This window comes from Macaca thibetana, chromosome 20, assembly GCF_024542745.1.
Source record: "Macaca thibetana thibetana isolate TM-01 chromosome 20, ASM2454274v1, whole genome shotgun sequence".
Classification (NCBI taxonomy): Eukaryota; Metazoa; Chordata; class Mammalia; order Primates; family Cercopithecidae; genus Macaca; species Macaca thibetana.
Window position 1 is genome coordinate 45349025 of NC_065597.1, and position 15768 is coordinate 45364792.

Here is a 15768-nt window from a genome sequence, read left to right on the forward strand (position 1 = left end):
TGGACAGGCCACTCTTGCTGCCTCTTGGGGCTGTAGTTCTTCCATCTGGATAATTGTACCTCTTTAAGTATTATTTGAAGATTAAGTGAAACAATGAGCTTTTCTTCTTTAAAAATACCTTTAAGATTAGTTTTTTTAAAAGATCAAAAGGGAACATAGGCTTTTGGTAACAAATATAGACAGCAGAATAGTGTGTAAAATACACAGTGAAAGTTCCTCCCACCAGGCCTCCCTGCTGAGGGGACTTCTCTGTGAGCAAGCTGGCATGACTCACACACACACAAAAGGAAATCCTACAATGCATTCCTCTCTCTCTCTCTTTCTCTCTTTCTTTCTGACTTTCTTTCTCTTTCTCTCTCTCTCTCTCCTCTCTCCTCTCTTTTTTTTGGAGACAGGGCCTCTCTCTGTTGCCCAGGCTGGAGTGCAGTGGTGCCATCATAGCTCACTGCAGCCTCGACCTCCCAGGCTTAAGTGATCCTCAGTCTCCCAAGTAGCTAGGACTACAGGTGCGTGCCACCAAACTTGGCTAATTTTTCTATTTTTTATAGAGAGAAGGATTCACCATGTTGCCCAGGTTGGTCTTAAACTCCTGGACTCAGGCAATCCTGCCTTAGCCTCCAAAAGTGCTGGGATTACAGGCGTGAGCCACCACATCTGGCCCACATCTTGTTTTTAATGTTGCTTTTGTTAGTCATACAGTATAGACATCGTTCCTCATTCTCTGTAAGAGCTGTGTGATACTCTATGGAGTGAATACACTTTTGAATTCCACTATTTTGTCTCCTAGGAGTGTCCTGGGAGTGTCAGGTACATAACACCCTGGGCACGGTGCCTGGCTGATAGCAATCACTTGAGACATGGTGGGAGTTTCTGTGATTTTCCACTCCTCTGGGCCAAAAGGAGGGTGTTTCTTTACAACTCATTTCAGGAAGGGGGTGAATGTCGGTGGCTCCCCACAGAAGAAGGCCGGTGGGTTGGCTGCATCTGTGAGGATTCACATTGCCCCTTCTGACCGTCTTTCCTTGTCGACATCAGACTGTAAGGTGGGGTGCTTGGAAAGTTGGTAGGGGTGAGGGGATTGGCCTCAGGCCCCTTTTGCTCATTAGAGCTCATCCCAAGCCCCCTGCACCAGCTGCTCTGGGGTGGGCAGCCAGGAAAAGCTCAGGAACCTGCCCTGTGATTCTGGGGCAAGGACCAGCCTTTGGGGCACCGCCTGTGGCTGCAGCAGAGAGGAGATCGCTGCTGAGGCTGTTTCTCTCAGCTAACGCTATAGTTTGTAGTAGGAGACTGAATGTTTTCTCCTTAAAATCAGGAATAAGACAAGGATATCTGTTCTTGCCACTTGCATTAAAGGGGCTGTGGGGGTTTAGCCCCTTCTGATTGTGAGACTTGGGGTAAGTTCTTTAAACTCATCAATTGTGAAATAGAGAAACATAATACCTACCTCTTGGGGTGTTGTGTGGATTAAATATAGAGAAAGAGCTCTGGAACTGCACTGTCCAAGACAATAGCCACAAGCCACATGGGGCCACTAAACACTTGAAATGTAGCTAGTATGACTAACCAAACTTTACATTTTATTAATTTAAATTAATAAACTGACCCTTGATGCAGTTATTGGAAAACTATTAGTATGTTTGGAACAATTTGGATATATGAATTTACTTTTCAACTCTAAATTTCTTGAAATCTAAATACAGATAAAATATTTCTGGGCTGGGCGCGGTGGCTCACGCCTGTAATCCCAGCACTTTGGGAGGCCGGGGTGGGGGGACCACGAGGTCAGGAGATCGAGACCATCCTGGCTAACATGGTGAAACCTTGTCTCTACTAAAAATACAAAAACAAAATTAGCCGGGCATGGTGGCGGGAGCCTGTAGTCCCAGCTACTCAGGAGGCTGAGGTGGGAGAATGGCGTGAACCCAGGAGGCGGAGCTTGCAGTGAGCTGAGCTCGTGTCACTGCACTCCAGCCTGGGAAACAGAGTGAGACTTGTCTCAAAAAAAAAAAAAAATTCTGATGAAAACTTAAGGTCTGAATTGAGATACACTGTAGATGTAAAATATACACTGGATTTCAAATGGATTTCAAAGACAATATGAAAAAGAAGGGACACAATTGCATCAGTATTTAGACATGATACTATTTTGGATATATCCAGTTAAATAAAATATATTATTAGTCTGTAATCCCAGCACTTTAGGGGGCCAAGACAGGAGGATTTCTTGAAGCCAGGAGTTTGAGACTAGCCTGGGCAGCATAGTGAGACCCTGTCTTTAAAAAACAAAATTATTTTTAATTAGCCATTTCTGTAGTCCTAGTTACTTGGGAGGCTGAGGCAGGAGGATTGCTTAAGCCCAGAAGTTGGAGGCTATAGTGAGGTATGATTGTGCCACTGCACTCCAGCCTGGGCAATAGAGCAGGACCCTGTTTCAAAGGGGGAAAAAAGACACTAGAAAAAGAACAGCAAGTTCTTTGAGTCTGATTGACTCAAAGCAATCAGAATGAGGGAAATAAAAATTGGAGCATAAAAAACAGAAAAAAATAGAGAAAATCATTAAAACCAAAGTTAGTTCTTTAGAAAGATCAATAAATTGGCAAATATTTAGCTATACTAACCAAGAGAAAGAGAAGATGCAAGTGACTAAAATCAGGAATAAAAGAGGAGACATTACTACTGGTCTTACAGAAATAAAAAAGGATTATAAAGAAATATGATAAAAAATTGTATGCCAATAAGTCAGAGCACCTAGAAGAAATGGACAAATTTCTAGGAAGACACCAACTAGTGAAACTGGCTCAAGAAGAAATAGAAAATCTGAATAGACCTATAGCAATTAGAGATTGAATTAGTAACCAAAAACTATCCACAAAGCAAAGCCCAGGCCCATATGGCTTCACTGGTGAATTATACCAAATGTTTGTTTGTTTGTTTGTTTTGAGGCCAAAGCAGGTGGATCACCTGAGGTCTGGAGTTTGAGACCAGCCTGACCAACATGGAGAAGCCCCGTCGCTACTAAAAATACAAAATTATCTGGGTGTCGTGGCACATGCCTGTAATCCCAGCTACTTGGGAGGCTGAGGCAGGAGAATCACTTGAACCCGGGAGGCAGAGGTTGCAGTGAGCAGAGATCAAAGCACTCACTGCATTCCAGCCTGGGTGACAAGAGTGAAACCCTATCTCAAAAAAAAAAAAAAAAAAAAAAAGCATTAGCTAGGATATGGGAAAATTGGAACCCTCATACATTGCTGGTGGGTTGTAAAATGTGCATTCACTTTTTAAAAAGTTTGGCAGTTCCTAAAAATGCTAAACATAGAATTACCATATAACTCAGCAATTTTACTCCTAGGTATACCCCTAAGAGAATTAAAACATAAGTTGACACAAAAACTTGTACACAAATGTTTTTAGCAGCATTATTTATAATAGCCAGAAGTGTAAACAACCCAAATGTTCATTAATTTTATTAGTTAATGGATAAACAAAATATGGTCTAATCCATACAATGGAATATTATTTAGCCATGAAAAGGAATGAAGTGCTGATACCTGCTACACAACATGGATAAACCTTGAAAACATTCTGGTAAGTGAAATAAATCAGACACAAAAGGCCATATGTTTTATGATTCTGTTTATATGAAATGTCCAGAATAGGCAAATCCACAGAGAAAGAGGACATTAATGATTGCCATGGCATGGGAAGTGAGGGGAGAATGGACAGGGACTGATGATGGGTATGGGTTTTTTTTTTTTTTTGAAGTGATGAAAATGTTCCAAAGTTACATAGTGATATCATTGCACAACTCTGTGAATATACTAAAAATCAATGAATTGCACACTTTAAAATGGTGAGTTCTGGATGGGCGAGGTGGTTCACACCTGTAATCCCAGTACTTTGGAAGGCCGAGGCAGTCTGATCACCTGAGGTCAGGAGTTTGAGACCAGCCTGGCCAACATGGTGAAACCTGTCTCAACTAAAAATACAAACAAATTAGCTGGGCGTGGTGGCCCACGCCTGTAATCCTAGCTACTCAGGAGGCTGAGGCAGGAGAATAACTTGAACCCGGGAGGCGGAGATTGCAGTGAGCCGAGATTGTGTCACTGCACTCCAGCCTGGGCGACAAGAGTGAAACACTATCCCCACCCCCACCCCAAAAAAGGTGAGTTTTATGGGAAAAATCAGTATTATTTGTATTACTTAAAATGTTATAAAATTTAAGTTCACCTGTTTCTTTTGACCCTTTTAAATGTGCATACTAGAAAACTTTAAATTACTATATATGTGGCTTGTGTTATATTTTTATCAGATAGTGTTATTCTAGATCCTATATAGAAGACATAGAGATTTTTAAACACCACTCTCTCACACCTTTCTGAAGGAATAACATAAGTAAGAGTGAAAGCTTCTGTTGGGAGAAACAGTAGCTGACATTTGCTTTGGAAGCTGTAAAGTGTTTCATGCATGTTATGTCATTTTATCCTCACACCCTCCTGAGGGGCAGACAGGAAGAGGTTATTACTCCCGTTTTACATATGGAGACGTTGAGTCTTCAGGAATGGAGAGGGACTCATCTAGGGCTACAGAACCAGGTAATGAGCCCCTAGGCCTCAGGCACTAGACCCTAGGTCTGCAAAGTCCTGTCTGTCATAAGCCCTACATCTTCATTCAGCTTCTCTCCCCAAACCCCCAACACACTTACCCCCAAATTTGTCATGCATGAGCAGAGAGCATCCTTCCAGACTCCCTCAGGGCCTCAGAGCTGATCCAAATGCCGTAAGAGGGGAGGCGTGCCAAGGCTGCCACCCTCATGCCATGGGCCACAGCTGTCACTGCAGAGTGGCAGGTGGACATTCAGCAGCTCTGCTCTCCTTAACCAACCAGTGATGCTTTGGTGTTACCCCAGAGATTCTGATGTAATTGGTCAGGGTTGAGGCCTGGGCACTGGGATTTTTTCTTTTTCTTTTTCTTTTTTTAATTCTCTTAGCATTCCAGTATAACATTGGGATTCTAAAAGCTCCCCTGATGATTCCAACATACAGCCAGGGTTGGGAACCCATCCCCAAACCAGTAGTTCCATACAAGCAGTTCATGGGCCAATTATACCTCACAGAGGTATTCTGTTGGGCTCTGAGATGTGAATTTAGATTTCATTTAGTTGTTAACATTTAAAAGCATGGAATTTTCACATAAAAACCTGAATTCCTAGCTGGGCATGGTGGCTCATACCTGTATGCTCAGCACTTTGGGAGGCTGAGGCTGGAGGATCTCTTGAGCTCAGGAATTCAAGACAAACCTGGGCAACGTGGTGAGACCCCACCTCTGTTCTTTTAATTAAAAACAAAACTGACCAAAACAACAACAACAACAACAACAACAAAAATCCCTGAATTCTCGGCTTCTCTTGAGGACTGAGAAACTCTGGCGTTGTGCCTACACTCCTACATGGTGACCAGTGTCTGGGACTGGGTAGTGCTGTCCCTTTACACAGGCTGGGAGCCTCCAGTTCCCCACAGTCCACTCCAATCCTTATTGTCTCGCCAGTCCCTTCATGTATTTCCTTTATCTATCCAGCCCTTGCAGGGCTGCCCTGAGCCATTTATGTCCCTTGAAGGCTGGAAAACAGAGGCCTATAGACAAGTGTGGCAGCTGCAGACCTCCTCAGCTATTGCTTGGGCTAAGCAGACTTCTTTCTTTCCCAGCCGGAGAACATATTGTGCGTCAATCAGACAGGACATCAAATTAAGATCATTGACTTCGGGCTGGCCAGAAGGTAAGGGGTTTTTACTTAGATACCTTAACAAAATTCCTTGGGACTCTTTGTGGCTCTCTGGGTATGGTTACTCCTGACCCAGCTAATGCTTGAGTTTTGGAACTGATGCAAGAAAGCTCTTGTGCACAGAGGCTGGTGGCCTTTGACTTGCAGACAGGCCTTGTTGCTCTTGCATGGGCTGGCTTTGTGTTGTGGGCTCTGCTTCTTCCTAAAAGGCTGTGGAATTAACTGAACTTCACTCCACCTATCTGAGAAAAGAGGACAGTGATGGTGAAGGGGGCTGTTGATCGAGGTGCTGGGCTGCTCAGTTCTGTGGGTTCCCCAGGCCTCCTGGGGCCAGGAGGTGCTGGGCTATGTGATGCATCTGCCACCATCCCTGCCCTCCAAGAAATGACCAGGTTAAATACAAAAAGCGAGCATGTGACGGTGTTGGGTGGCGCCATGGGTAGGTGTTTCTGTAACCTCTCAGGACTGGTTTAGATCTTGGTGAAATGGTGATGTAATACATTACCTGCTGGCATGGGGATGGTTATGAGCGTTAAATGAGAAAATACACAGACAATGTGGACCCATCCTATCCGGGAGGTTAGGTTCTCAAGTTTCAGGGCATAAAGTAAACATTGTAAGCCCAGCACAGTGGCTAACGCCTATAATCCCAACACTTTTGGGAGGCCAAGGAGGGAGGATCTCTTGACCCCAGGAATTCAAGACCAGCCTGGGCAACATAGCAAGACCTCATCTCTACAAAAAATACAAAAATTAGCCCAGCATGGTGGTGAGCACCTGTAGTCTCAGCAACTTGGGAGGCTGAGGTGGGAGGATCACTTGAGCCTGCAGTGAGCCAAAATCACACCATTACACTCCAGTCTGGGCAGTAGAGCTAGACCCTGTCTAAAAATAAATAAATAATAAAGTAAACATTGTATATTTATTATTATTATTATTATTATTATTATTTTGAGATGGAGTCTTACTCTGTTGCCCAGGCTGGAGTGCAGTGGTGCAATCTCTGTTCACTACAACCTCTGCCTCCCGGATTCCAGCAATTCACCTGCCTTAGCCTCCCAAGTAGCTGAGATTACAGGCACCTGCCACCACACATGGCTAATTTTTGTATTTTTAGTAGAAATGGGGTTTCACTAAGTGGGCCAGACTGGTCTCAAACTCCTGACCTCAAGTGTTCCTCCTGCCGCAGACTCCCAAAGTGTTAGGATTACAGGCCTGAGCCACCACATCAGGCCCATTGTATACGATGTTAAAAATCTCATAGTCTCTTAAAATACCTGAAGGCTAGTGCAGTGTGGCTAATATTGCTGTGTAGCCCAGGGATGCCACACTACCCATGGCACCACCCAACACTGTCACATACTCACTTTTTGTATTTAAACTGGTCATTTCCTGGAGGGCAGGGGTGGTGGCAGATGCATCACATAGCCCAGCACGCCCTGACCCCAGGAGGCCTGGGGAGCCCACAGAACTGAGCAGCCCAGCACCCTGCTCAGCGGCCCCCTTCACCATCACCCTACTCTCTTCACAGATAGGTGCTGTGAAGTCCAGTCACGTGTGCTGAATACTGTGCGCCTGGAGAGCTCCTGCCCATGGCATGCATGCCCAGGGGTGTGGGTTCTTGGCAGTGGTAGTAGCAGACCCTTGGCATTTGGGAAGGCTTCCTCTAAACCTTCAGACATCCGCAGTTCGTAAACATGGCAGAAACATGGCAGTAGTTGTATGCCCAGCTTCCAGGATTCCTCCAGGATTCTGTTGCCTCCAAGAATGACATTTCTCTGGGAATCACATATCTTTTTTTCTCTTTTTTTTCTGAGACCGAATCTCATGCTGTCACCCAGGCTGGAGTGCAGTGGCACGATCTCATCTCACTGCAACCTCCGTCTCCTGGATTCAAGCGATTCTCCTGCCTCAGCCTTCCAAGTAGCTGGGGTTACAGGTGCCCGCCACCATGCCCAGCTAATTTTTGTATTTTTAGTAGAGATGGGGTTTCATCACGTTGGCCAGGATGGTCTCGATCTCTTGACGTCATGATCCGCCTGCCTGACCTCCCAAAGTGTTGGGATTACAGGCATGAGCCACCATGGCAGGCCGAATCACATATCTTCTAGGTAGGTCTTTCAGCTACAGCTAAATTTTCAACTCTTCTGGAAGCTGCTTCTCTTTCCTAATGGCTGGCTGTTTTCTTTTTCTTCTTCTTCTTCTTTTTTTTTTTTTTTTTTTTTGGACAGAGTCTCTCTCTGTCACCCAGGCTGGAGTGCAGTGGCGCAACCTCAGCTCACTGCAACCTCTGCCTCCTGGGTTCAAACAATTTTCCTGCCTCAGCCTCCTGAGTAGCTGGAACTACAGGTGCCCGCCACCACGCCTGGCTAATTTTTGTATTTTTAGTAGAAACAGGGTTTCACCATGTTGGCCAGGCTAGTCTTGAACTCATGACTTCAAGTGATCTGCCCACCTCAGCCTCCCAAAGTGCTGGGATTACAGGCATGAGCCACCACGCCGTGCCCTCCACCACATCCACGAGTGGAAGGAAACACAGCATCGCCCCTGGATGCAGAGCCGCGTGCCTGAGCTCAGCTCTGCCTTCCAGCACCTGCCTCCCAAGCAGCATCCACACCCTCAGTGCTGGTTTTCCTGGTCACTCCTCCACTGGTTGAAGTGTAAACGTTACCCATTTGCAGTGTGATGATGCATTTTCAGTGCCCCATGTGCTGCTAGTGTAAATGCAGGAGGAAGTTCACATCATCCCACGAGGCCTTCAGGGTCTCTATCACACAGTGTATTGTAGTTCATAAACAGAAAAAAATCACATGCAATCTACCATGTTAGCAAGTTGCTTAGTATTTTCCCTGATAATATGCTATAAAATTCAGATGCCTCCCACACGCTTGCATGTTGTATACACTAGGGCAGTGTTTCTCAACCTATTTCATTATCGCTACCTGCCCTGTAGTGAGCCCTTTTTGACTTTATTTCCCCAATCGCCTAGTCCCCCAATGCCATGAAATTTAATACCACTGATGTACCATGTATCTGTTTATGTGCTGTGGCCCTTTGGAGAGCCACAAACCATTGTAATAGCTAAGACTGTTTTGCCCCCAAGAACCAATGTTTGTCCCCCACGGGGCAATATTGTCTTCACTGAGAATGCACACGCTGGTGTATGCAGTACACTCTCAAATACCTGATGGTCCGCTGCCAAATGAGCATTTGCAGGGACACATTGTGAACACCGAGAAAGAAGCAACCACTGGACGCCCCTGGAGTCAGGGAAGGCTTTTCTGAGCAGTCGGCAGGGACTGGTGGACAGGATTTGCTGTCTGCAGGCAATGCTGCTATGCTGGCAAATGCTTCAGCACCAGCCCTGAGGGAGTGGGGAGTGAGAGGGGATGGGTTTGATTTGTAATCTTTGCCAGTGTTTGCTAATTACAAGCTACCAAGATGATATCACTGAAGGCGGAGCTGGAAGGAGAGGCACTCAGGTCTCCCGTGCACCTGAGAGCCAGCTCTAGTGTAGCACTACCTGGAGGGGAGGTGGGGGGGCCCTGTGAGTTGTGGGCTGAGAACAGGGTGCACCCTGTATGTGCAGGCCGGTCGGGGGAAAATACAGTCGAAGATGAGGGCACTAATGGGGAATCCTGAATGCGGGGCTCACACGTCTGAACATTATCCTATAGGCCAGAGTCTTACCTGGTGGGGAGGTGAAAAGGGCTGTAGGTCAATTTACCAAAACTTAGTCAAACCAAAAACCTCCATGCCGAGTGGCTGTTTGGGGAAAAGCTCTCAAATTGTATTTCCTCTGCTCTCACACCACAGCAAACAACACTGAAGACTTCTGTGATCAAAAGCGGGCAGGTGGGTTCCCCACCAGCGAGCAGCGGATGCCAGCTGGGTGTCCTGCAGTTCAGTTCTGACATCCCCTATGGGGAGATAGCATCAGATCCCACAGGTTGAGGGCTCAGTCCTCAAGGATACCCCCTCTTCCCCCAGTCACTGGTCACAAGTGCAGGCCTCTGGAGCTTCTGATGGAATGTCTTCATGTTGGGGTTCCCACGACCCCCTCTTTGGGTTTGCTTAATTTGCCGGAATGGCTCAAAGAACTCAAGGAAACACTTACTTACATTTACCTGTTTATATTACAAAGAATACAGGTGAAGAGGGACATAGGGCGAGGTATGGGGAAAGGGGCATGGAGCTTCCATGCCTTCCCTGAGTGTCCCCTCTCCAGGAATCTCCCCGTTTTCAGCCCTTGGGAAGCTCTCCAACCCTGTCCTTTTGGGGTTTTATGGAGGCATCATTACATAGGCATGATTGACAATGGCACAGAAAGATGATTGGACAAAAAGCCCATGATCTAAACCCAGCAAGGCCTGTCTTTTTCTTAGCTTCTCTGTATTGCATTCCTTCCTTTAGGGTAGGGGGCAGGACACTCTCTAGAATGAGGGTCTTTTGATCCACAGTCAGATTAGAGTCCTGCCTTGGGCAGGTGAAAGAAGGACTGGAGAAGGACACAGAGAGAGAGATTCTCTCCTGAGGCCTAAAGTGTCCCAACATTATAACAAGGACTATGCAAGTTAGAAGCCAGAAAAAAATATATATATATACACAAACATATATATACGTATATATAGATACACAGCCCACATATATATATATGTATCCATATATGTATCTCATAACATGTATCTATCCATCTATCTATCTATCTATCTATCTATCTATCTATCTAACCATCTAGTCCCCTGGCCCAGTCCCTCAACCCCCGCCACCTTGCTGCTCTTTCACTGGATGGGCTTAGCTGTGTTGGCGCTGAGTCATTGTCTGCCTGGCTCTCAGCAAATTTGGAGGAGAGGAGACTGCTCTCTGAAAGCTGATTTAAAGGAAGCAGGGTATATTGGCAGAATATTCATTTTATTTATTTTATTATTGTTATTCTCAATTGCCTCATCTATAAAATGGGGATAATAATCCTACCTATTTCATAGGGCTCTTGGAAGGAGGGAAAGAGATGCCACGCATGTATAAAACTTTTAGCATAGTACCTGGCAAATAAAAAGTGCCCATGAAATTTTAGCTAGAGACTCTTTTTCTTCAAGAGTGATTCTAAAACACACTATTTGCCCCGCTTTCCCACTCAGCCATTGACTCTCTTCCTAGCCTTAAACTTCATGTCCAGAACTTTTTCTAATTTTTTATTTTTGGAATTGTGGTTTAAAAAATACATAACATAAAAGTTATCACCTAGTGTCCGTCAGTGGATAAAGAAACTGGGGTATATATATGCAAATGAATACTGTTCTGCTTCAAAAGAGAAGGGAATCCTGTCATTTGCAGCAACATGGATGACTCTGTAGGGCATTATGTTAGGTGAAATAAACCAGGCTCAGAAAGACAAGTACCACGTGATCTCACTTAGGTGTGGAATCTGAAAAAGACAAACTCTTACAGGCAGAGTTGGATGGTGGTTACCGAAGGCAGGGCAGGTGGCACTGGGGAGATGTCGGCCAAAGGATACAATATTTCAATTAGAAAGGAGGAGTAAATTCAAGAGAGCCATTGTACAACATGGTGATTATAGTTAATAACAATGTATTGTATACTTGAGAATTGCCAAGAGAATAGACTTTAAGTGTTCTCACCATAAAAAATAAGTATGTGAGGTAATACATATGTTAATTAGCTTGATTTAGCCATCCCACAATGTACACATGTATCGAAGCATCATATATACCGGTTGGGTGTAGTGGCTCACACATGTAATCCAGCACTTTGGGAGGCTGAGACAGGTGGAGTTTTTGAGCTCAGGAGTTTGAGACCAGCCCGGGCAACATGGTGAAACTTCATCTCTACAAAAAATACAGAAAATTAGTCAGATGTGGTGGCGTGTGCCTGTAGCCCCAGATACTCAGGAGGCTGAGGTTAGAGAATTGCTTGAGCCTGGGAGGTGGAGGTTGCAGTGAGCTGAGATCTTATCACTGCACTCCAGCGTAGGTGACAGAGTGAGACCCTGTCTCAAAAAAAAAAAAAAAAAAAAGCGTCATATATACCATAAACATGTACAATCAGTACATTCATATTTTTGTGCAACCAATCTACAGAACTTTTTCATCTTGCAAAACTGAGATTCTATACCCATTAAATAATAACTTCCCATTTTCTGCCTGCCCCAACCCCTTCCTTATTTCTGTTTCTATAAATTTGACTACCGACAGAAGCAAACACCTGGAGGAGGAAGACTGTAGTTTTCTGATTCTATCACTGACTTAGAAAAGCCTGAAGTTTGGGGCCTGGGATCTGAGTATTCCCCAGTAATTCACAAGTGTAGTGTGGGTGTGGGGTCCAGGCCATATGGCTGATGGGAAGTGGGGAATGTCTGCATCCCACCAGAAATGAGCCCCAGCATCCACATCTCCCAGGCCTCACCCCATGGTTCTTTGTACCCTCCCTCCTCCCCAGGTACAAGCCTCGAGAGAAGCTGAAGGTGAACTTCGGCACTCCTGAGTTCCTGGCCCCAGAAGTCGTCAACTATGAGTTTGTCTCATTCCCCACGGACATGTGGAGTGTGGGAGTCATCACCTACATGCTGTGAGTGCTTAGCAGCCTGGCTCTGAAATGGGGATGGGGGTCATTTGTCTTCCTTTGGGTAGTCTTAGAAGCAAAATTTTGAGTACAAGTAGTCTATTTGCGAAGTATCCCCAGGAAACCCCAATAGAGGAATAGGGTAGTGAGACGGGGAAGGAAAGGAGCCAGGGAAGGGTATATTATCAAGCCAGTTACCATATTTACAAGGCAGTCGTATTTCCAAGTTATTGTAGTAGGTTAATATTGAAAAAATTGAGATGTGCTGATATTATTCCCTGGAACAAAGGTCTAAAGGCCTGTTTCTTGGTGAGGAAGGCCTACTTGGGCTTCAGCAGCTGTATCAAAGTTATGGGTTGAGCTGGGCACGGTGGCTCATGCCTGTAATCACAGCACTTTGGGAGGCCAAGGTGGGAGGATTACTTGAGCCAAAGAGTTCAAGACCAGCCTGGGCAACACAGAGAGACCCTGTCTACCAAAACCAAAAAAAATTAGCTGGGCATGGTGGTGCGTGCCTGTTGTCCCAGTTACTAGGGAGACTGAGGTGGGAGGATTGCTTGAGCCTGGGAGGTTGAGGCTGCAGTGAGCCATGATCATGCCATTGCATTCCAGCCTGGGTGACAGAGCAAGATCATGTCTCAAAAAAAAAAAAAAAAAAAAAAAAAAAAAGTTATGGCTTGAGCCATTGAATTTTTTGGTACTGAGACATAAAAGTAATAACTGAAAAAAACAAAAGTATTCATGACTCAGGAGTAAGGCCCAGTTGTGGGCAACTAGAGTTTCATTCTGCTGGGGAACTCCAGAATCCATCATGGAATACCCCCTGAGAGTTATTTCATCTAGGGGAGGGAGTTGGGGTATTTATACACTAACTCTTATCAGTTATTCCATGTGGACTAATGGAGATGGGGTGGAATTGATTTCCTGATACTTCTGGGTGGGGAAAGCAAGCTTCGGCTGGAGAGAAAGCCCTCCAGCAGAGACATGCATGTGCTCTGGTACAAATGGAGCTGGATCATGCCTATAATCCCAGCACTTTGGGAGGCTGTGGCAGGAGGATTGGTTGAGCCCATGAGTTTGAGGCTGCGGTGAGCTATGATTGCACTCCAGCCTGGGTGACAGAATGAGGCCCTGTTTAAAGACAAAACAAAATAAAAACCCAAATGAGGCTGGAGTGCACTGAAGGGGTAAGGGGGTGGGGGGCAGGGCAGGATACCCTTTATGGCATCGTTGAACCCGTGCTCCCTGTTTTCTTCTCTGTCCGGCTGTGGACTTCCCGTGGCTGCTTTCTCAGAAGCAAAGTCATGTTTTGCTTCTGATCTTCTGATTATTGTGTAACTGCTACGCACTGTCCCTGCACTCGGATGTGTGAGCTGCACCAGGCTGGGGAAGTTCAGATCCCTGAGGCTGGCCGTCACGGTATCCTGCTTCTTTTACCCTCCCTCTAGCGGGAGCCTAATAAAGCCCATTCTCCTTTGGCTTGGGGCCTGGGTAGCATCTAAACAAGCCTGGCTGTCTCAAGGACATGGAAGGCTATTTCTATTTCTAAAATTAAATCAATGTGTACTTGATAACTGGGCATATGAAGTAGGGCCCTAATTTTACTCTTTACTTCAGGAATGAGGTGCAAAGAGGTGAGCACAAGAGGGGACTTATTCCAAAAATTCTTCCTGCCTCCAAATTTTAAATCCTTCCGTGTCCTCCCTTTAATGAACACACTGGACCCCATCCTGTGGAGAAGTAGTGGGGGTGCTTTCCTTTTGAACCCTCTTGGTTCTGGCTAGGTCCACTTGAACTCTGTAAGCTTCTCTATTCTGCCAATGCACGTTGGCAAATGTGGCCTCTACCTACTGATGGTCCTTTCTCTTTTCTGTAGACTCAGTGGCTTGTCCCCATTTCTAGGGGAAACAGATGCAGAGACCATGAATTTCATTGTAAACTGTAGCTGGGATTTTGATGCTGACACCTTTGAAGGGCTCTCGGAGGAGGCCAAGGACTTTGTTTCCCGGTTGCTGGTCAAAGAGAAGAGGTACCTTTCATCGCTTGTCACTCATGGGGACCCCAGGTCTGGGAGCTGGGCAGGACTGCTGACTGTGAAGGTCTTTCTTTCTGTGGACAAATTCCTTTCAAGATTTCTTAGTTTGCTACTTCTTTGGAAAAATAAAGGGAACAGAGAAAGGGACAAAGGAAATAAATGAAACAAACAAGTAGGGGCATAAAATACAGTTTTAGAAAGAAGCATATGTAGATTGGTCCTATCTGCAAGTTATCACTTGTCATAGGCTAAGGTTGAAAAAAACCTGAGTTATGCAGATGTTATTTGCAGAAGAAAGATCTGAATACCTTGTTTCTTGGTGAAGAAGATCTATTTAGGCTTCAGCATCTGTATCAAAGTCATGGGTCAAGCCATGTGAGTTTTTTGATACTCAGAATAAGGTAATAACTGGACATAACCAAAGGTATTAACAACCCAAGGCTAAGGCCTAAGAGTCTGGGCTCTAAGACAGCTTGTGTTTCCCTGACTTTTACAGTTTTGTTTCTTTCTGACTGTGAAAAGTTATGTGAGAGGAAAAAAAAAAATCTAAGTCAGATGAACAAGTTGCCTTCATACTCTGGAAGGAGAAATGAACTTCCTTCAAATTTCCTGTTCTTTTGCTTCTTTAAGAGCAATTCCAGGCATAGCTAGCCTTCCTACTGCCCTGCTTCAACTTCTTAGCCTGCTCTGGGAAGTGGTTCCTCCCAGAATCACTGGAATATGTTCCCGCTATAGAGGTCAGAGAACATTTTGCTGACGACCTTCTGGCACTTTGAAGGAAGGGAATTTTAGACACAAGGAGTTCCCTTTTTTGTACATGGCATGAATCTGCCTAAATGATTAATCTGTTCCACTGACTCAGGCTTCCTACCCAACTGAACAGATTTTTGGATGAGAAAATGCAACTCCAACTAAAAGTCTTAACTGCTGTTTGATTTCACAGCTGCAGAATGAGTGCCACACAGTGCCTGAAACACGAGTGGCTGAATAATTTGCCTGCCAAAGCTTCAAGATCCAAAACTCGTCTCAAATCCCAACTACTGCTGCAGAAATACATAGCTCAAAGAAAATGGAAGGTATTTGGTTTTTCTCTTAGTAAACGTGAAATTTGTCATTCTAATCTGTCCTTTGAAAAAACTGCAGCTAAGTTTTCTTTACTTTTCTTTTTTTCTTATTTTTGGGTTTGTTTTTATAGACAGGGTCTTGCTCTGTTGCCCAGGCTAAAGTATAGTGGCATGATCATGGCTCACTGTAACCTTAAATTCCTGGGTTCAAGCAATCTTCTCACCTCAGCCTCCTAAGTAGCTGGGACTACAGGCATGTACCACCATGCCTTGCTAACTTTTCTATTTTTTGCACAGACAGGGTCTTTTAA

At 45.0% G+C, this 15768-nt stretch overlaps 1 protein-coding gene across 4 annotated transcripts in view; it reads left to right on the plus strand.

Moving 5' to 3' along the window:
• Positions 1 to 15768, plus strand: part of MYLK3 (myosin light chain kinase 3) — a 57248-nt gene that overhangs the window by 36304 nt on the left and 5176 nt on the right. For all 4 annotated transcript variants that reach the window (XM_050773418.1, XM_050773419.1, XM_050773420.1 and 1 more), the window contains 4 exons: positions 5703 to 5773; positions 12236 to 12364; positions 14235 to 14387; positions 15337 to 15469. In XM_050773418.1, coding sequence (XP_050629375.1) covers positions 5703 to 5773; positions 12236 to 12364; positions 14235 to 14387; positions 15337 to 15469 — 486 coding nt within the window. The remainder of the gene's footprint in view (positions 1 to 5702; positions 5774 to 12235; positions 12365 to 14234; positions 14388 to 15336; positions 15470 to 15768) is intronic.